Raw genomic sequence first — 20,838 nt, 5'->3', positions numbered from 1 at the left:
GGACTTTGCCAGCAGAAAAGAAGCCTGTGTTTTCCCATGAATCCAGTCCTCAGGCGTCCAGCTCTGGCTTTTGATTCATGTGGCGGGGTGTGGGTGGGGGGCAGGGGTGGACTGCAGGGAGGGGGAGTTGGGGTCCGCAGTGCAGGCTGGGAAGCTGGGACTTTGCCTGCCAGCAGGTGGCTGCAGATTTGCAGACACGGGGGTGGGCCTGGGCCTCTTCAGCTCCCAGGAGGGGGCCGGCCTGGCAGAGGCTTTGGTGTGAGTGAGCTGGGCTGCTTTGCATGCAGCTGAGACGTGGCTGGCTGGTCCTACACCCCTCTCCCCTGGGACGTGGCAGGCAGCCTGCAGCGTGATGTCACCTCACCGCCCTCCCTGTCCCCACCCCCAGCTCTGGGCTCCCGGGAGGTCTGGCGCATTGTGTCACCCTTGGAGTATCTTCTCAGTTCTGACAAGGATGGAGAGAGGCTGGCTCCAAGGTTGAGCACACCCTGGGGTACCCCAGCACCCCACAGATGGCTGAGTAGAGAGGCCCTTACCCCAAGGCCAGGGTCAGCGTCTGATGCAGGCCTCAGGAGGCTCATGGGGGAGCTGTGTGGTTTCACTGAAGTCTCTTATTTTGTCTCGGAAAACACATGTGGATTTTGCTTTTGTAACCATGTTCTACCCAGATTTGCACAGCCCTAGCCTCAGCCCCACAGTGGGAACACTGGGGTGTGCCCTGGGAGGGTCTTGGGTGAGCCTTAAAAACAATGGTAGCTATAAAGGATGGAGCTTGTGATTCAACTCTCCAGCCCCATTATACAGAGGCTCTGTATAATGGCTCCCCCTCCTTCCTGGGGTGGTTGGGGAGTTGAGGGGTGTCCCTGTGTTGGGGTGTGACCAGCATAGGTGGCGGGAGAAGCTCTGAATGCTGGCCCTTGGCTGTAGGCGCACCCCTGGTCAGCATGCCGGCCCGGATCCATGGCTACTTGCAGCAGCCCTTGCTGGTCTCCTGTGCCGTGCACAGCACCCTCCCCTTCCGGCTACAGCTGCGGCGAGATGGAGCCAGGCTGGGCGAGGAGCGGCACTTCTCGTGAGTGACACCCTGTGGGGGGTCTCAGGGGAGTAGGTGGCAGCAAGGGGACTTTCTTCGCGGTGAATCTTCCTCCTGGGCAGCTCAGCTCAGGGATGGGGTAGCCGGAGAGGGGGAGGGTACGTTCCTGGGGTTCCCTGCTCCGCAGGCTCATCAACGCCCAGGTGAATCCTCCCCTCCTCCCGTGGATGTGTTGGGAACAGGATGGGAAGGACTTTGCCTTCCCAGCCCAGCCCGCATCATCATCATGGGAGTCCAGAACTCAGACAAGGACTTAATCAGATTTGCCCTGTGTCTGGCGGAATTGACATCTCCTCGACTGCCCTCCTCCTTTTGCAAAGGGGATGTGGGACCTCCCTCGGGGCAGGGCCAGGAGGGGCTGGGGGACCTGGCTGGGGCTGGTGTGATTCCTTGTCCTACTGGTCTCTGCTTTTACAGGGAGTCGGGCAATAGCAGCTGGGAGATCCCGCGGGCCTCCAAGGCCGAGGAGGGCACATACGAGTGCACAGCAGTTAGCAGGGCCGGGACTGGCCGAGCAGAGGCCCAGATCGTGGTCACAGGTCTGCCCCTGGGAATCTGCCGAGCACCCGCCCCTAGGGCTTCATGGTGCTGGGTTTCCACCTCCTGGGTGGGTAGCACAGCAGTTGGTGTCTTGGGGGGTCCTCCCTCAGACATCAGAGGGTGACTGTCCACACAGCCCCCCTGCCATGGGTCTCAATGGGGGAAGAGTGAGATTCCTGGCTTGGGTGATGGCCAGCCCCGCCCAATCTCTCTCCCGCTTCTTGGCCTGCCTTTGGGGGCTTGGCCACACCTCCAGACCCTTTCAGTCATTTAGCTCCCACCATCCCAAAAAACTGATGGCTGGGGACACGTGGCCCATCTTGAAATGAACAAATTTGTTTATTTTTTATTTTATTTTATTTATTTTTTTTTGTTGGAAAGACAGATAGAGAGGAGGAGAGACAGAGAGGAAGATCTTACGTCCTATGGTTCACTTCCCAAGTGACCGCAATGGCTGGAGCTGAGCCAAACTGAAACCAGGAGCCAGGAGCTCTTCCGGGTCTCCCACTCGGATGCATGGTCCCAATTCTCTGGGCCTTCCTCGACTGCCTTCCTAGGCCACAAGCAGGGAGCTGGATGGGAAGCAGGGCTGCCGGGATTAGAACTGGCACCCACATGGGATTCTGGTGTGTGCAAGGCGAGGACTTTAACTACTACGCTATCGCGCCAGGCTCTGTTCATTCGTGTTTTAAAAAGATTTATTTATTTGAAAGATAGAGTTAGAAGACTAGAAGAGATTTTTCACCAGCTGGTTCACACCCCAAGTGGCAGCAAGAGCCAGAGCTTGGGCCAGGCAGAAGCCATGAGCCTGGTACTTCAGCTGGATGTCCCACATGGGCGGCAGAGGCCCAAACATTTGGGCCGTCCTCTGCGGCTTTCCCAGATGCAGCGGCAGGGAACTGCAACGGAAATGGAGTGGCTGGGACTGGAACCAGCACCCACATGGGATGCTGGCCTTGCTGGCAGTAGCTTTTTTTTTTTTTTTTAATTATTTATTATTTAACTTCAGTAATTACATTGTATTATGTGACACAGTTACATAGATACTTGGATTCTCCCCACCCCTCCCCAAACCCTCCCACCATGGTGGATTCCTCCACCTTGTTGCATAACCACAGCTCAAGTTCAGTTGAGATTTCCCCATTGCAAGCATATACCAAACATAGAGTCCAGTATCTTATTGTCCCGTCAAGTTCAACGGCTTCTTAGGTATACCCTCTCTGGTCTGCTGATGGTATGTTGGAGCTTTCAATTGACTGGGATGATACTCTGCTGGCAGTAGCTTAACGAGCTCTGCCACAACACCAGCTCTTGTTTTCCTGATTTGGAGTCTAAGCTATCTGGTTAAGAACAGAACCCACCAAGGGAGGAATGGGGGACTCCCTTGTGTGCAATCATAGGAAAGCTGACTCGCTGCTGACCACAGGGTTGGGGAAAGTAGCAAGCCAAGAGGAGTGAACCCTGCCCCCACCTGAAGTTTGGTATCACTTCTGCTCAGTGTTTGTGCAATGTCACAGAAGCTTGTCATAGCCTGCCAAGCTATAATCGTCTCAGCACACAGCCGGTCAGTGTGTGTGCTGCAGCGGCAGCCTCTGGTGACGCCGCTTGGCTGACGGACTGTGCGGACGCAGCAGGGAACATGGCCCGGGGCTCGGCCTTTATCTTGGCCAACTGTTGGCCATCTTTGCTACCTCTTCATTGTTGGGAATTTTTAAGCCGACTTAAAGTCATTCTGCCATTTCACTGTCTCAAAAAACAACAACAACAACACCAACAACTAGATTTTGGAGACCAGTATTGTGGCACAGTGTGTTAAGCCACTAACTGGAATGCTGGCATCTCACATGGGCACTGCTTTACTTCTCAACATCTCCCTGCTTATGGCCTGGGAAAGCAGTAGAGAATGACTTAGGTCCTCGGGCCCCTGCACCCGTGCGGGAGACCCAGAAACTCCTGGCTCTGGGCTGGCCCAGCAGCAGCTAGCGTGGCCATATGGGGGGTGATGCAGCGGATGAAAGATTGTCTCTCTCTCTGTCTCTCCCCCTCCTCTGTAATTCTATCTTTTTTTTTTTTTTTAAGAGGCAGATTTTCCTGTGTCATCCTAAGACATCCGGCTTTCTGCTTAGGTTTGCTTAGAGTCGGGTTCTCCAATTTGCCCCCAGAAATCTGCCTGCCAGTCCGTCTCTAACGGTTTGCTGGTGGCCAGCTGAGCCCAGGTGCTGTCCATAGCACACGTGCGTGTCTCCGTCACCATCATGGGTGTGGATCACCTGCTGGCTCTGGGCCCTTGTCCCTGTGCTGTCCAGAAAGCTTTCCCAGCTCCTCCCCCTGTCCCAGGGCTGTGGCACAGGTCTAGGCTGGACTGTAGGAGCAGGATGCCTCTGGGCACAATGCCCTCCCTGCTGGCTGCCACGTCCCAAGGCCTTCACTCCCCAGGGTGGGATGGGCAGCTGAGAAGTTGTTAGATGCTGTGGCTGGTGTGGGGTACGCACCTGGCCACGTGGTCCTTGGAGGGGGCATGCTGTCCCACCCGTGCCCGTGGAGGGCTCTGCTGGCCGGGCCTGGGACACAGGCAGTCTCCGTGCCTGAATACCTCAAAACCTCAGCCTCTCTGTGTCCCGCAGACCCCCCACCGCAGCTGCTCCCTGCCCCCAACGTGACTGTGTCCCCGGGGGAGAGCGCCATCCTATCGTGTCGTGTCCTCAGCGAGGCTCCCTACAACCTGACCTGGGTTCGCGACTGGCGAGTCCTGCCATCCTCCACGGGCCGGGTCACCCAGCTGGCTGATCTGTCCCTGGAGGTCAGTAGTGTCACCCCCAGTGATGGCGGACGGTACCAGTGTGTGGCCAGCAATGCCAATGGGGTCACGAGGGCATCCGTGTGGCTCCTGGTACGAGGTGAGGCTCTGCCTGCAGTCTGTTCCTTCACTTGCTACCTCCCCCGTAGCCCACTCTGCGAAGCCCACCTATCTCCGGCCCTCTGTTCTGACCTGTCCAGCTGCAGCCCTTCTAGTATTTTCTGACCCTATAGGGGAGTCTTCTTAAAGCCTCCTATTTGAAACCAAGTGCTGGGAAGCTCTTCCTCACATCTAACCCAAGTATCTACTGCCATAAGCCAAGCCAGTTCCGTTCCATCTTGCCCTTTTCTCATCTCTAGTCCCTCCGTGGTCTCTCCCTCCCTTGCGCTGCTCCTGCTCCGTATAAAGGGCAGGGACCACATCCAGGCACTGGGTGAGAAGTCAGAGGTTAGGGTTTGGTGGTAGTCAGCCAATACTACCCAGGCTGGGGTACGGAAGGTGTGTTCTCTCTTGTGCCAGGGATGCCTGTTTGGGGTGTGTTGAGCAGGATTCTGAGGTGGGATCTGGCTTCTACAGGATGGAGATCTATTAGTCATGCCTGTCGCCCAGCCCCCATCCCCGTGGGAAGGCTGTGAGCCTCGGAAGTTTGCAGGCTTGGGAGCCCTCCTCAGGGTCACCGAGAGCAAGGCCTTCTCCTGCCCCTGCAGCTGCCCCCTGGGGATGCATAGCCTGAAGCAGGGGCGGAGGGCCAGGGCTCAGCTGCCCCTGCAGCCTGGGGAAGGTGTGGGGTGGCCACCTGGAAAAGGTGGCCAGGAAAGCCCAGTGGGGAGCTGGGACCTCGCTTCTGCATCTTGCCTGGCTGTGGCTGGAGGGAGGGGCGGAGGTCTGTCCTGGCTCAGCTGTTCTGATGGGCTTGCCTGCCTGCCCGGCTGCCCTGCCTCTGGGCCACAGAGGCCCCACAGGTCAGCATCCACAGCAGGTCCCAGCGCTACCCGCAGGGTGTGGAGGTGAAGATCAGCTGCTCAGCCTCGGGCTACCCCACACCCCACATCTCCTGGAGCCGGGAGGGCCACGTCCTGCAGGAGGACAACAGGTGAGGGCCCAGGACGCGGAGCTCCGGGTTTGGGGGCAGGTGGACAAGGCTGTCAGCCAGGCCTTCTCCCCTGTAGGCTGGGGGTGGGGTGCCCTTCCTCCTGAGGTCGCTTTGGAAACCTAACGGTGGCCTTGATGTGGGCCTGGCTGGGGGCTCAGGTGCCAGAATCGAGAAGGACTGTGCAGAAACCTTGCCTAAGTTGAGGCTCCATGGCCTCCGGCAAGTGCCCCTTCCTCTCTGAGCCTCGTGAGCTGAAAAGGACGATGCTGGTAAACCGCTCAGCATGGGAGGGCACTGGCTAGTGATGCTGCTGACTTTGTCCTTAATGATTACTCAGAATCCAGGTGGACGCCCAGGGAACACTGGTCATTCAGGGGCTGGCCCCCGAGGATGCTGGAAACTACAGTTGCCAGGCCACGAATGAGGCTGGGACGGATGAGGCAACAGTCACCCTGTACTACACAGGTACCCGGCAGACTGCACCTGCAGGGGCAAGGCCTCCTGCCGCCTGCCCATAGTGTGCCCTGGGTGTCCAGGCTGGAGCAACCCCAGGGCAGCTGACTGGGAGCAGCTGACGCAGAGCCAACAAGCAGGTGGACGAGGCAGGCGTGAGGGCCACAGGAGAGTGGCTGCCACATGCCGGGCCTGACACAACTGCCTGCAGAAGTGACTCTGCTGGTGACCCCCAACATTCTGGGCAGGGGGCCCGGGAGTCCGGTGGTTCTTGGGGTACAAATGAGCTGGGCCACTCTGGGGGTCACCAGAAAGTGGAAGAAAGGGGGCTGGAGGGAGGGACTCCCCAAGGTTGTGGACATTTCGCTCTGGGCCACGTGTGGCTTGATCCCCCAAGTCCCCGGTCCTCCTCCACGCAGACTCTCCATCCGCATCTGCCGTCAGCGCTGTGGTGCTTGCTGCTGTCGGGCAGGAAGCTGTGCTCCGATGTGAGGTGTCTGGGGTCCCCCCACCCCGGGTCATCTGGTACCGAGGTACGGAGGATGGAGGAGGGGCCTGAGGGGTCAGCTTTCCAGCAAGGTCTCCAGGCAGAGGCGTAGTGAATGAGGGTCTGGGGTGAGCTGCAGCCCCCCTACTAGTATCCACATGGCTGGTGCAGGAGTAGGATGGAGTCAGAGCCATGTTCAAATCTCAGCTGCCCTGGGGTGACTTTCAGGCAGGTGACTTGGAAGACCTGCGCCTCAGTTTTCTTAGTTGTCAGAATGGAACATGAGGAGTCTGCCCATCCCAGGCTCTCAGCCTCCTGGGAGTGCGTGGAAGCTGCAGGGCCCCCCTGCCCCAACCCCGGCAGGTGGGCGCACTGGCTGATGCTCTTTCTTGTTCTTGTTCCAGGGGGTCTGGAGATGATCCTGGCCCCTGAAGCCACCACGTCTGGGACACTGCGGATCCCGGAGGCTCAAGAGAGGGACGCTGGTATGTACACCTGCCGTGCCATCAACGAGCTGGGCGAAGCCACTGCAGAAATCCAGCTGGAGGTTGGACGTGAGTGCACCCCTTGGTCCCCACAGGTGGACCCGGGAGGGCCTGGCATATGTCCTGGAGAGCACATTGGCACCGGTGCTTGCCCTCACAGTCAGAAGGGCAGGAACTGGGGGCAAGGCTCGGTTGTCTGGTTTCTGTGCGAGGCCTGAAGCATGACTGCCCTTGGTGCTGGCTGCCACCACCAGAGTGTCCTCTCCAGACATCCGTCCCTCACCACGTGGGCTTTCCCCGGGGCTATAGTGGGGGTGGGCAGCATAGAGAGACCGAGTTCAAGATGGAAGCCATGGTGTGTTACCACACTGTTCTACTGCTCGCAGAACGAGCCTTGGGGCTAGGTGTGTGGGAGGGGCTGTACAGGTCAGGGGCTGAGGAGTCAGGGGTCTCTGGGACATCTTGACAGCACCCCACCCCCGACCCAAGTCGCTTGGATTGACTCCCTCGTACCAGTCTTGACTGTCACTTTCTGCCTGTGTGGAGCCTCAGTTTTTCCATCTGCAGGCTGGGGCTGACCCTCCTGCTTCCCTCAGTGGCACAGTTCCTGACCCCTCTGTTGACTGCCTGAGAAATAGAAGGGGTGACTGTCCCGTTTTGTGCAGACGGAAAATGTGAATTTCTGTGGCAATGACCTGGCCTTGGCCATAACATTTGTGAAGTCTGTTCTGGGCAGGCCCTAGTCCCAGCACTGGGCCTTTTCTGAAGCCACAGGCATAGCTCCTGGTGCAGGTTGGGCTCCAAGGCCCTGTCGTGGCCACGGCAGGACAGGCAGGTGCTGGGTGCTCTGAGAAGCATGTGTGTCTGGGCTGGGAGGGCCAGGCTGGGCCAGGGCTGGCAGGGGCCTAGGCAGCAGCGGACTCCCCAGGGAGGACTGATCCCCGTCTGGAGAAGACAGCCAGAGTCTGATCCAGGGGCAAATGGGGCCATCGTAGGCTGGTGACATTCTCAGCGCTGGGTGCCCTTGGCCTTCACCCATTCATGTGTCCCATCATTCATTCCTCTGACACCAGGCCGCCTGGTGCCAGGCCCTGTCATACGACTCCCTTTGTGTTGCTCTGTTCAGGCATTTGGGACAGTTGGGATGTAGAGCATCCACAGGGGCTGTAGGGACCCAAAGAAGGGGGCTCATTCAACACTAGGGGTCAGGAGAGCTTCTGGGAGGGGATCTCACCCAAACTGGAGCCAGAATCAGCCAGGCAGGGGCAGAGTGGGGATGGTGTTCCAGTTGCTCCCCACTGCCACGCACCGGGGCCAGAGCAATGAGGCAGAGAGGGCGTGACATAGGACAGGAGACAGGTGGAGGCCAGAGCATCTGGCATCTACTGTGGTTGCCCCGGACCCGGGAGCTGGCCATATCGCAAGGTTTGAATGTGAGCCGTGAGCCCTCCATGGTGTGTCATTTGCCAACTCCCAGCTCACACCTATAATCCTTATGGTAATACCAGGAGGTGGGGGCTGGCCCTGGCTCCTGGACAGATGGGGACAATGAGGCATCAAGAGGTTCTGTGTCTCATCCAAGACCATGCACTGGCCAGGGAGCAGATCTGGGAGTTGAACTCTGGCCTTGGTTTCCACGAAGCTCCCTCTCACCCCCATCTCTCCGAGCTGCCGACTTCCCAGTTGGTAGAAATGGCCCTGGGATGCTGTGTATGTGAGACATGGGCAGGTCTGCAGTGCAGCAGGCTCAGGTGAAGCTACCGCCACAAGTGTCAGCCAGAAAGTGGTGGGAGAGGAGGCAAGCGTGTCTGGAATTGTGGGCGGCTACCCTTTGATGCCACTTCTGATCTCTTTTCAGCAAAGCCTCTTTGGGGGTTCAGGCAGAGGTGCCCATATTGTCCTGTTCCTCTTCTGTCTGCTATTGGCCTTGGGGATGTCTCTGCACGTCAGCGGGGGGACCCAGTTGGCTGTCTAGAGTTGCTGGGGCACTGGCTGGCACCCTGTGGCTTTGGGTCAGGGATATGATGGAGACTGGCCCAGCAGCTGTGGGGCTGCAGTGAGCCAGCTTGGCAGCAGTGATGGGAAATTGAATTTTCTGCTCATCTGGGTAGCAGCTGTGTTCTGGCCTTCCCTGCCAAGCTGGCACAGGCTGGGGTAGGTGGGCACTGTGCCCGCATCCTGCTGACAAGCTGCGAACCAGTTTCCTGTTGGTGTTTGGGGCACAAGAGGCAACACAGCCTTCCCTCCCACCTGCGGCCAGTGCCTACCCTTGGGAACAGCTGAGGGTACTTTTGTGTCACCTTCTGGGTCCCTGTAGGGCTAGGTGGGCTGGCTGGGGTGGTGTACTGGACCCAAAGCTAGTGATGTCACTGCACTGGGTACCCACCTCCCCAGGTTCTGCTGATTCACTCCCCAAGTGGCCGCAATAGCCGGGACTGGAACTGCTTCCTGATCTCCCATGTGGGTGTAGGGGCCCAAGCACTTAGACCATCCTCTGCTGCTTTCCCAAGCGTATTAGCAGGGAGCTGGATAGGAAGTGGAGCAGTTGGGACTTGAACCAAGGCCCATATAAAATGCAGGTGCTGCAGGCAGCAGCTGTACTTGCTATATCGTAACACTAGTTCCGTGATATCTGTCTTAATGGCTTCCCACCTTTCGTGACGTCTTAGTTCAGTCCCATGTTCTCATTGCCAACCCAGCAACTCTTAGTGCTGGATGGGGTAACCGGTTGGGATGGGGGTGAGGGGCTAGCTTGTGAGGGTGCTGAAGATCCTGTGGCCAGCCTGGGATGGAGAGTGAAGTGAGCCAGGCTGGGTGGCAGCTGGAGTGGGTGGTTCATGATAGCTTCTCCATCCTGGTCCGTTGGCATGGCGAGACGTTCTGTTGCATTCCTAATTTTATTTCTTTAGAAGTCAGAGTGAAAGGAGAGTGATAGTGACCATGACCAACCAGGCCTGTAGGAGTCTTTGCACCAAGACATTTCTTAACGTCTTGTCCGGACTATCTCCTTTATAGAGGAAGATGCTCATGAATGTTCTTCATGGCGTGGCTCAGCGCAGGGGTGGAGCCTGCCTCCTGGCCTGGTCGCAGCTTCCCTGTTGGTGCAGGGAAGGCGGGGCAGAGTCCTGGGGGCAGGGCCATGAATCCTCTCACACTCAAAATACAGAGTCTAGACCTCCATGTGGTCTGCCCTGTTGTGCTGTGTGGACTTTGGTTCTCTGTATACCTCCCTGGCTAAATCGTGTTGGGACCAGGAACTGGTTGCCTCCCCACTCTTCCTGTCTTGGGACAGGAGCTGTGGGCTCAGGGTCTGCAGGGGGCTCCTGGTGGTCCCTGGAATGTTACAAGATGGGAACCAGCTTAAAAGTAGAGTCACCTGTTTGCAAACTGAGGTCCCGAGTGGACAAGGCCTGGGGCTCTCAGACTTGGATCTTGCTTTGTGGCACAGCAGGAGGCTGGGATGTCTCCACTTCTGCCCTGGCCCCTTCACCGTGGCCAGAACCTGCATGGGTTCCTTCCTGCTGGAGGGGGAAGTGTGGTCCCTAGCTGGGTGCTTGATGACCCCACCTGCAGCCACTTGACAGAACAAGGAACAAGGGCTTCTCCCCACTCACGCAATCTGTGGCCTCCTGTGCACAGACACCGCCCACCCTCCTCTGGGGTTGGCACTCTTCTGGGGTGGCCAACCTTCATTCCTCCCTGCCTGTGCACTGTGCCAGGCCTCAGGGCACGATCCTGCTTGCTGCTGGCCCAGTCCCTGGACCCCATGGCTGGCTCCCGGAAGGCACAAAGGAACAGGTGCAGGAAGTGACGCTGCCCCCGAGCGGACTTGTGGCTTTTAGGAACCTGGGCTTTGCCCTCCACCCTTGGGAGCTGGGAAAGGGATACAGTCAGCTTGGGCGGCTGTGAACAGAGTCCCATGGGGCTGGGCAAACCAGCAGACATCTGTTTTTCCCCTGCTCCAGGCTGCAGTGGGAGCTCAGGGTGCCAGCATGGCTGGGCTGTGCCAGGGGCCCTTTCCTCAGATTGCAGGCAGCCGCCTCCTCTGCTACCCTGTGTCCTCCTGTGGCCTTTTGTGGGGTGTGTGGGTGGACATGCAGAGAAGCCAGCTCTCTACATCGCTGTACCTGTGACTGCTAGACCCCACTATCTGGGGGCAGCTTGCAGATTTCTAGGAGGGTGCTCCCCAGGGCTGGCTTCTGCCAGGGGTGAAGAGGGGGGTCTGCTCCCTGCCTCCCTGGGTCATGGCAGAGGCCCCGGGGCAGCTAGGAGAGCGGAGGTAAGAAGAGCACTGGGCTGGCAGTCAGGTCCCTCCTCGCCCTGCTGCTGGACTCGGGGTCCCAGTCTCCCCATCCTCACAGTCATCTGGAGGGTTGTGGGGTCTCCAGGTGAGGCTGGGGGTCTGGCTGCACAGCTCTCCTAACCCCAGGCCAAAGTCTAGCTGCTTTGGGACTGAGCCCTGAAGACAGATGGAGGAGATGGGTGGGGGCTGTGACTAGGACAGCACCCAGGGGAGGAAAGGTTGTGGGTTGGGACCCTGGGCTTTAGCGTCCATCAGACCTAGGTGCCCATCTCAGTTCTGCTCTTGACTTTGAGCTCTGACCTTGGGCGGGTCCCACCATCCCTCTAACCCTCTGCTTCTTCTCGTGGACGACAAGAGTTGGGGTACTGCTATCCATCTGGGCGGTTACTAAAACACTGAATGAAATTCTGGTGCCCAAAGTGCCTGTCACCTGGTGGGGTGCCAAGGATGGGGTGCATGTGGCTGTCAGTCAGCTGTCCTTCTTGGCTGTGCAGCTCAAGCCTAGGCGTGGGACATGGCAGGGGGATTCCGTGGACCCCAAGGTCAGGAGACAAAGCTGGGCTGTCTGGGGGCGAAGGAGGGAATGGGGTGGAAGTGTGGGCAGAGAGAGCAAGTCTGACCGTGCCCCACCACTGGGCTGCATGGAGATGGCATGGCAGACCTTTGGGGTCCCCGGCCCTCTGCTCCATCTGCAGTGGGGTAAAGGACAGCACAGCTGCACTCCAGAACCTGAGCTCTGCAGGAACCCGACCCGGGTGAAGGCATGCTGGGACTCCCAGCCTCCGCAGCAGCTGGGTCCAAGGCAGAGAGGGCGGTGGCTGAGGCCGCATCCAAGCCGTCTTCCTCTCCTCACAGTCACTTTCCAAGTTGTGTTTATTTCTCCCTGGAACTTCCCAAATCCCTGCGGCCAGGAGAGAATCTGATGTCATGGTTTGGATGGGAAAGGAAGATTTTTGGAAAGAATAGAGAGGTGGTGCTGGGCGCCAAGGGTTAACAGGGAGCCAGAGCGCCGCCCACAGGACAGGAATCTGGAGTCTGGGTTTTGGGAAATGACTTGCTTCTTCCTTTGCCTTCCCAGGAGGAAGGGAAGAAAGGTTTGGAAGGAGCCCTGGAAGCCATTAACGCTGCTTACCTTGGGGAGGAGCAGGGGGTTGTATGGCTTAAGAATTGGGGCAATTTCTGCCCTTTGCCGATTGTTGGAGCCTCTTACAACTCCGGGGGCCAGGCGGCCCTAGTCCAGGCCTGCTGCCCAGGGCGGGGATGAACACAGCCCCTTGTAGCTCCTCAGTGCTCCAGGGTAGGCGGGGAGGTGCTGTTTATGGTCAGTGGCCTGGGCTCCCCACGAAGGTGACTCCCAAGGAGGGTTGGCACACACCAGCAGCAGAGGCACCTGGAGGTCAAGATGAGGGTTGGGATGCAGATGTTGCAAACCGATGCTCTTGGGCTCCTGACTCCATCTTCCTGGAGCCCAGCTGGGAGGCAGCAGGGATTGCCAAAGGCCTTGGCTTCCCGCCACCAATGTGGGCGACCTGGATGGAGGGGCTGGCTCCCAGCTTTGGCCCCAGCCCAGGCCTGGCCTTTGTGGGCACTTGAGAAGTGAACCAGCAGATGGGAGAGCTCTCTCTCTCTGCTTCTCAAATAAGTAAGTAAATGCATAAACATAACAAAAACCCAGAAAGCATCCTAGGCTTGGTGTCTGAGCCCAGCTGGCATCCCTGGCCTGGGTCTGCCCACACAGAGGGTGGCTGGGAGTAGGTTCAACACTTGAGAGACATACCCAGGAAGCCCTATGTGGCCCTGGAGGAGGAGAGGGAGGAGAAGGGTGTTGCAAGGCCCTGGTGTTCCCCTCCAGCTTGCGTGCAAGCCACCACATGGCCAGACATGGTCACAGTCATGGTTGGACTCAGCCACGCACACCTTCTTGTGGTCCCAGGGTACCGGGCAGCCTATCAGAGGTGGATTTTGTGGGAGGAGCCCCTGCCAGGGGCAGCAGGCACGCTGCCCCCCTGCGTGACAGGGTCCACAGCAAAGGTCTTGAGACCCCCTGCAGGGGTACGAGAGGCATCGGTTCCCCCCCCCACCGCCCCGTCGCAACACAGTCTGCACTTTCTGCCCTGCCCTCAGGAATTCTCTGCTACCCAGGAACCTGTTCCCCATTCATGAGTGAAGCCATGAGAGACCTGCCAGGCAGGGGTGGGGGCACAGGTGGCTGGGCTGGATGGACCCAGCTGCCCGTGGCTGATCCAGCACCTCCTTGCAGATGCACCTCGACTGACAGAGCCGCCCGTGGATGTCACAGCAGAGCTGGGCAGCAGCGTCTTCCTGGGCTGCCGGGCCACCGGCCGGCCACCTCCCAAGGTCACCTGGCGCCGTGAGGATGGCCAGCTGTTGGGGCCCCATCAGGGCAGCAGGCTCCGGCGGCCCCCAGGAGTGCTGTTCCTTGAGAGTAAGTGATTAGGGTGGGTGGGCATGGGGTGGTCCCAGGAGATAGGCAGGGTGGCTGAGAGTGGACCCTGTCCCCTCCCCCAGCACAGACCACGGTGGGAACCTGCTCATGAACAAGCTAACGATAAACCTGCCTGTGGGTTGGAGCTCAGGCCCGCTCTCCAGCGTTATGTGGGTGACAGGAGAGCTTGGTGTCGTTGTCGGTGCTGCTAAGTGTCACGGGGGTGTGAGCTCTCATGATTGCAGTTACTGTGGCCGTGCTGCTGTTTGGTCTAATACTGTCCATTTTATTTGTCCCCTGTGGAGCCTGTCCAATCACACTACAAGGTGCAGGTACTGCTCCATTACCCCATTCTACAGATGGACAAATCGAGACCTCTTCCGCATCCTTTCCTTTCTGTGCCATTCCAGCCCTCCTGCTTAAACCTCTGTTGGGCCAGCCTGTGTCGAGGGCCTCCAGGCACTTAGAGGCTGGAGTCCTCAGGGCCTGGTGGTCAATGGCTTCTTTCCTGTCCTTAGGTGTGACCCTCAAAGACCAGGCCTTGTACATCTGTGAAGCCCGAAATATCTTTGGGAAGGTGCAGGCTGAGGCCCGGCTCACCGTCACTGGACATGGTTCGCTGGGGGCGTGGAGAGTCGTGGGGGTCAGAGTGAATAGCAGTACCTGTGGCCCCACTTCCCAGACCGTATCCCAGGGTCCACTAGTACCCTCTGATTTTAAGGCAGACACCTATTCCCTGGGCAGGAGGGTGGGGCCAATGTCCCCTGGGTGACCCCCAGGGGCTGTGCTGCAGCCGGCACTGTCTCCTCTCCCTGCAGTAGCCCCGGAGATCGCCAGCAGTGCCACCACTGTCCGTGTCCTGGAGGGACAGCCTGTGTCCCTGTCTTGTGTCATCCTGGCTGGGAGGCCCTTCCCGGAGAGGCGCTGGCTCAAGGATGGCCGTCCCGTGAGTGCCGCGTGGGCTCCTCCTGGTAGGAGGAGAGGGGTGTCGTGTCCTTCTCTGCTCTGTGGCTCTATTGCTTCTTCTCTCTGCCACCTGCATCATTCCAGAAGCTTCTCTGTTCATGCATTGACAGCACTTGTTGCCCTCATAGTCCTGCCAGCTACAGAGCAGGACTTCTGACCCCCAGGGTGTAGGTGGTAGCCGTCAGAATGCATTTGTCACTGTTGCTCTGATAGTTCTGGGGCAGAGCTGTGGCCTGAGCAGTGTCCTGTCCACCCAGAACACCCATGCACTGTGGGACACATGGTGGTGGCTGCTGTTCTGACTGGATGTTTTGTTTATTTGCTTTCTTCTAATTCCTCTGACTCCGCCCTCACCAGGAGTCCTTGTGCTTTGGGGGTCATAAGGCTCGGCCTTACCTCCCCTAAACTGAAGCTTAGGGTGATCCATCACACAGTCCGGTGGCCGAGCAGGGCTGGAGCCCATGCACCCTACTCCACAGCCCAAATTCTAAAACCTTCTAAGGTCAGAGTGTGCAGACCATAGCCCCTGGGCCACATCTGGCCGAGGTCCACTGTCTTCGGTTTTATTGGAACCCAGATGTGCTCACTAGTATATAATGGCTTCTCTTAGGCCTCCCAGCAGAGGGGGATGATGGAGACAGAGATCCCGGGGCCCAAGGTGTTACCCCGGCCTTAGTAGAACATTGGCTGAGCCCCAGAACAAATGGCACATCCCCCAAGACCTTTGTGGGTCCTGCTATAGTTCGTGTGCTTTCCTCCTGCTCTCAATTTCTCACCCTTTTACACTCGAGCCCCAGACACCTCGAGTTCGACAGGTGTGCCTGGTGCAGCCTGAGACTCTATCTGCCTGTTAAACTCTATTTTGAAACACGTGGCAAGTCTTAAAAACTCCCCCGTGTTTCCGATGTGCTGCCAAGTTTAACTGCAGCTGTACTCAGTGTCCCTGTCTTAGTGTGCGCTCTGGAGAACGCATCTCACTCATCTTGTCCCCAGAAAGCCCCTGGCTACACGTCCATCTGCTTGCTCGTGCCCAGCTGTGCTCCAGCTGACGGACCTCTCTGGGCCCTTCTAGACGTTCCCCCCCGTTCCCCTAACCCCGGTCCTGTTGGCTCAGTCCTGGGGAGCTGCCAGGAGCCAGCTGCTGTTGCTGCGTCCCTGTGTGGCTGTGCCCTTCTTATCCCATGGATAGACCCTGCTTTTTGGCTGTGGTTTCTGCAGCCCCGACCTCTGGCCCCTCTACACTGAAGGCTACATTACCCAGAAACCTCCAGGGGCTCAGCTGGGCTCAGAGTCTTGCACGGTCCAGTTGACTAATGGGTAGTGGGGTCGAAGTGTGCCGGAGTCCACCTGTCTTGCCTTCTGGAGTCTTGGGTAGCAGTGCATGAATCCTAGAGAGGAGGTTGGGGCAGGGGAGTCAGACTATCCCCCACCCTACCCATTAAGGTGCCGGGCCCCCTCTGAAGGTCAGCGCCCCAGTCCAGCCTGCTCCCCTCTGGCTGCACTGCCCAAGTACCCTTGCCTCAGCCGCTCTGAGCCACAGCTTCCACCCCTCCCTAGCTCCTGCCGGGCAGCCGGCCTTCAGTCCGGGCGGACGGCAGTCTGCACCTGCCCCGTGCACTGCAGGAGGACGCGGGGAGCTACAGCTGCGTGGTCACCAACACAGCCGGCTCTCAGCATCGGGACGTGCTGCTGGTGGTCCAAGGTGAGGCCCAGGCCTGCAGTGGAGGTGGGAGAGGGAGAAGGCAGGGGCGAGCAGGAGCTGGGAGGCAGTGGGCAGGGGAGAGAGAGGCGGGGGAAGGTGACCAGTCTTAAATACCCTTGTTTAGAAGAACTGCCCAAATAACACATACTTGCTGTAGAAAAATCAGGGACTTGTCATGTTTTAAAAAACACACAGCACATTCCAGTAGCTGAGACTAACCAGATGTTACATGTTGCTATGTATTTGCACATTCCGCACACGCACACATGCTCCACACTCCTTATACAAGCTGGCCCTGGGTGTCTGGGGGCAGGGGCTGCCAGAGTCCTCTGCCAGTGCCCATGCCCCTCCTAATTTGGTGCCTCTACACATCTGCCAATCATCTCTGATGCCTGGCTTAGCATGCCTCCTATGGTGCAAATGTTTCATGAGCAGCTATTACACTATAGTGGATCCAGAATAACGATGAGAAGAATGTACCCAAAGAGCAGGGATGCAATTCAAAAAACTTAACTTTGAGTGGAGGCGAGAGACAGAGATTTTCATCTACTGGTTTGCTGCACAAATGGCCACAATGGCTGGGACTGGGCCAGGCTGAAGCCAGGAGCCAGGAGCTCTGTCAGGTGTCCCATATAGGTGCAGAGATCCAAGCAATTGAGTCATCCTCCACTGCTTTCTCACGCACCTGGATCAGAAGTGGAGCAGCTGGGACTCAAACCTGCGCTCTCCTGGGGGATGCTGGCATCATAGGCAGCAGCTGGGGCTACAACCTCAGCCCCGCCTCTTTGTGATGAAAGATGACAAGTTTAAAACTAAGCTTGGTTACATTTTCCATTTGTCTTTCTCACATTTGTTTTATAACTCCCTGAGAAATGAGAGGGAAGAAAGCGTTGTTTTCCTTTTTATAGAACAAAACCAAAGTTCGGAAGGGGCTGGGCTGATACCTCTGTGCGTCCTGGCTCCCTGTCATTCCAGGATGCCCCCTTGCGCCACGTCCCAGGGCAAGATGCCAGGCTTGTTTTCACTTAAGTTTCAACCTTCCATTCCCCACTCCCCGCCCCAGCTGTGCCCTGCATGGCCACTTCTGTGCAGCCGGCTGGGAGAAGCGCCACCTTCCTTAGCACAGTTCATTTCTCAACACATTCGTGAAGGCCCCAGGGTGGGCTACGTGGGAAAACCCGAAGCCATTTCCTTTCCTCCCTTCTGTTTTATTTTATTTGAAAGGAAGAGTTGCAGAGAAAGGAACAGACAGGATTCATTCCCCAAGTGGCTGCAAAAGCCAGGACTGAGCTAGGCTGAAGCTAGGACCCAGGAGCTGCCATCTGAGTCTCCCACGTGGGTGCAGGGACTCAAGCGCTTGGCCACCCTCCACCGCTTTCCCAGGCGCATTTGCAGGGAGCTGGATGGGAAGTGGAGCGGCTGGGACTTGAACTGGTGCTTGCTCATGTGAGCTGATTTAACCCACTGCCCCACAGCCAGCAGCTAGCTTCCGGCTGGGCTTCTCCACTGTCCTACCCTAGTGCTGGTTGCACTACCCTGCCCTTCTCTAGCAAGCTGAGGCTTCAGGCGGTGCTGGGCACAGGCGTGTGGCACCTGATTCTAAGCCTGCTTTATTCTGCAGATACTAATCTCTGTCACTTGTCACTGTCACTCCCTCCAGGGAGAAGCAGGAGGAGGAGCTGGGGCTGGTTTAGCTTTGAGGCTTCTCCTGCTGTGGGGGTGGGCAGCAGAAGCACCAAGTAGCCCCCAGCAGCCAGTCCAGCTTGCTGTTCCCACGCACAGCGCTCCCCAGCTGGGGAAGAAGCTTGACAGTAGTGAGCTGGTGGTCGTGGCCCGGGAGAACATGCTGTTTCAATTTTCTTGTTAAAAGGTTTTTAAGTGGTAAAGTGTACATTGCAGAAGACCTGGCCTTTTGTCCATTGGTCAGCGCACAGCGCGCTGACAGCAAACCTGTCAGGCCGGCCAAGGGTGGGAGACAGTCTGGGCCTCTAGAACTTTCCCATGGCCTGGGGCTCTGGCCCCTCCCCCGCCCTGGGGCCTCCAGCTTTGGCCCAGTGCAGGGGCCAGTGGAGGATGGTGCTTGTCTGGCCCATCGCTGGCTTATCTCACGAGGAGTCATCCTGTGGTAGCAGAGCCTGCTCCCCACTTCTCCAAACTGAAGCAGTTTCACTTAGCAGCAAAGCAGAGCCACTGCGCCCAGCCCCCCCTCATCCGCCCGGCCTCCCCCTCCTCCATGCCTTGCTGGCCACCCTGTGAGCCTGTAGTTCTTGGCCTGGCCAGCAGTGGAGGGGCCTTTCCCAGGATGCTGGAGACAGGCATCTTCCTGCGCCCTTCAGGGGTGTCGGGTTCCTGTGACCTGAGCACTTGATGACAGTGCCTGGGGGCGGGGGCTGGGGCGGAGTGGCTGTTGGCAGGTGTCACTCCCTTGGGACCCTGGCTGATGGAATTGGTTTATTTGTACAAGTGCCACCTAGAATCCACCCCACGACTACCCACCACGTCACCAATGAAGGGGTGCCTGCCTCCCTCCCCTGTGTACCCTCAGGAATCCCCGCCCCCACCATTACCTGGACCAAGGTAGGCAGAGCCTGGGGCTGTGTGGGTCCCCAAGGGTGGGCCCAGTACTCCCTGGGGAGGGTGCGGGTGTGGGCTGCTCCTAATGTGGCCTGTGGCTCTGCCCTAGGACACCAAGGTTCTGACTTCCCGGGATGCCCACTACAACGTGAGCAAGAATGGGACCCTGCTCATCGCCCGGCCGACCGCCCAGGATGCTGGGGCCTACGTCTGCACGGCCACCAACGCGGTGGGCTTCTCCAGCCAGGAGATGTGGCTGTCTGTCAACAGTGAGTGACAGTGGGAGAAGCCTCAACTGGGACCCGCCCACCTCTTCAGCCTCCTTGCCTCCTCACACGTTTTCAGAATCACCCATCCTGCCCCAGGACCTTTGCATGAGACCAGCAGACCTCCTCTGTGGCCTCTGCCAGGACAGTGGTGAAGTGGTTCTTTAATTGGCTCCAGTGTGGCCTACACCAACCACTGTGAGGAAGGGCAGCAGCCCTGCTCTATGCAGCGGAGTAGGGCGCATGGTGTCTGAGCTGGGGATCAATGAGCAATTGTCTCATCTGCTGCCTGTCTGCCATGTCCTCCTGGAGCCAAATTTTTTTATGTTGCAAAAAAAAAATTTGAAGAGCGTAGGTGAGATTTCCTCTCTGAGTTAATGTGTGGGGTTACAAAGGGGTCTGTGTCCCCTGCTGGCTGGCTTGTGTCACTGTCATACATACAGATGTGCCTCCTGTGAGGAAGTCCTGGGGTGGGAGGTAGGCTAGACAGGGCCAGTGTCCTCTGTACTCTCATTGGGTCCCCAGGGATCCCCAATCCCTCCCTGGGGCTTGAGAGGGCCCAGGTGAGGGTGGGCAGCAGGGGGGGGCTCTCTCTGGCCAGCTCTGAGCCTCACCTGCATTATGCACTCTCCCCATGTGACAGAGCCACCCCCACTTCCTGGCCTCTCCAAGATCAAGGTCACAGTCCCACCTCTGCTTCCTGTGGCCCTCCTAGCCTTGCTCACGACCCCGCTTCTTCCCACAACAGCCAAGCCCCAGATCGGCGGGAACGGTTCCCAGGACGCAGACACTCCTCTGCGAGTTGTGGTGAGGACTGGAGAAGAAGTGACCCTGGACTGCGAGGCCCAGGGCTCCCCACCTCCGCTGGTCACCTGGACGAAGGACTCACACCCTGTGCTGCCCATCACTGACAGGTAAGCCCCAACCGTGGCCTCAAGCTGGCCAGAGACTTAGCAAGTGTGGGGGAGGGCTCTGTGGAAGTTCCCAGGGGGTGCTGAGCACCTGCATATGTGGCATCTTATCCATGGGGTCTCTTAGTCCTTGGGGAGTTCTGGAGGGTGTGTGGAAGCCAGATCTCCCAAACAGTAGCAGATTTTTAAAAAAGATTTATTTATGTATTTGAAAAGCGGTTGTAGAGAAAGGTATCTTCCATCCACTGGCTCACTCCCTCAATGGCCACAACAGCCAGGCATCTGAGCCAGCCTGACGCCAGCAGCCGGATCCCCGTCTGGGTGCGGGGCCCGGGGTTACCTTGTGTGGCTTCCCCAGGTGCATCAGCAGGGAGCTGCATGGGAAGTGGAGTCCATATAGAATGTTGGTGTTCTACTGGCTCATGTCACTACCCCTCAGCTGCTGTTATCCGAGCTGCCTGGAGACACTGGGGACCACCGAGGTGGGTGGGAGAGCTCACAGCCTCCTGGCTGCCACAGCGAAAAGCCACACCCTGACCATGACACGGGCCCGCTTCAGGCCTGTGCGACAGACCACACTTCCTGAGTCAGGTCTGGAATGCTGAGATCCTTCAGAGCTGGGATCTGCACTCTCGTGTGATAGAGCCACCCCACTGTGCCCCCCAAGGCATGGAGTGAGCGCTGAGCCTGGGCTCTGCTGGGTCCTTGACCCTGGGCTGGGG

The 20,838-nt window shown here is 58.2% G+C and overlaps 1 protein-coding gene across 1 annotated transcript in view; it reads left to right on the top strand.

Moving 5' to 3' along the window:
* Positions 1–20,838, top strand: part of HMCN2 (hemicentin 2) — a 120,850-nt gene that overhangs the window by 27,867 nt on the left and 72,145 nt on the right. Inside the window, exons 9-22 of the mRNA XM_012929312.2 lie at positions 928–1,072; positions 1,511–1,632; positions 4,258–4,530; positions 5,382–5,523; positions 5,861–5,988; positions 6,396–6,509; positions 6,868–7,017; positions 13,512–13,697; positions 14,216–14,311; positions 14,516–14,643; positions 16,221–16,365; positions 18,830–18,942; positions 19,049–19,208; positions 19,954–20,119. Coding sequence (XP_012784766.2) covers positions 928–1,072; positions 1,511–1,632; positions 4,258–4,530; positions 5,382–5,523; positions 5,861–5,988; positions 6,396–6,509; positions 6,868–7,017; positions 13,512–13,697; positions 14,216–14,311; positions 14,516–14,643; positions 16,221–16,365; positions 18,830–18,942; positions 19,049–19,208; positions 19,954–20,119 — 2,068 coding nt within the window. The remainder of the gene's footprint in view (positions 1–927; positions 1,073–1,510; positions 1,633–4,257; positions 4,531–5,381; positions 5,524–5,860; positions 5,989–6,395; positions 6,510–6,867; positions 7,018–13,511; positions 13,698–14,215; positions 14,312–14,515; positions 14,644–16,220; positions 16,366–18,829; positions 18,943–19,048; positions 19,209–19,953; positions 20,120–20,838) is intronic.

This window comes from Ochotona princeps, chromosome 14 (genome assembly GCF_030435755.1).
Source record: "Ochotona princeps isolate mOchPri1 chromosome 14, mOchPri1.hap1, whole genome shotgun sequence".
NCBI lineage: Eukaryota > Metazoa > Chordata > Mammalia > Lagomorpha > Ochotonidae > Ochotona > Ochotona princeps.
Note: the sequence above shows the minus strand (reverse complement) of the source record. Positions and strands in the feature narration are given on the sequence as shown.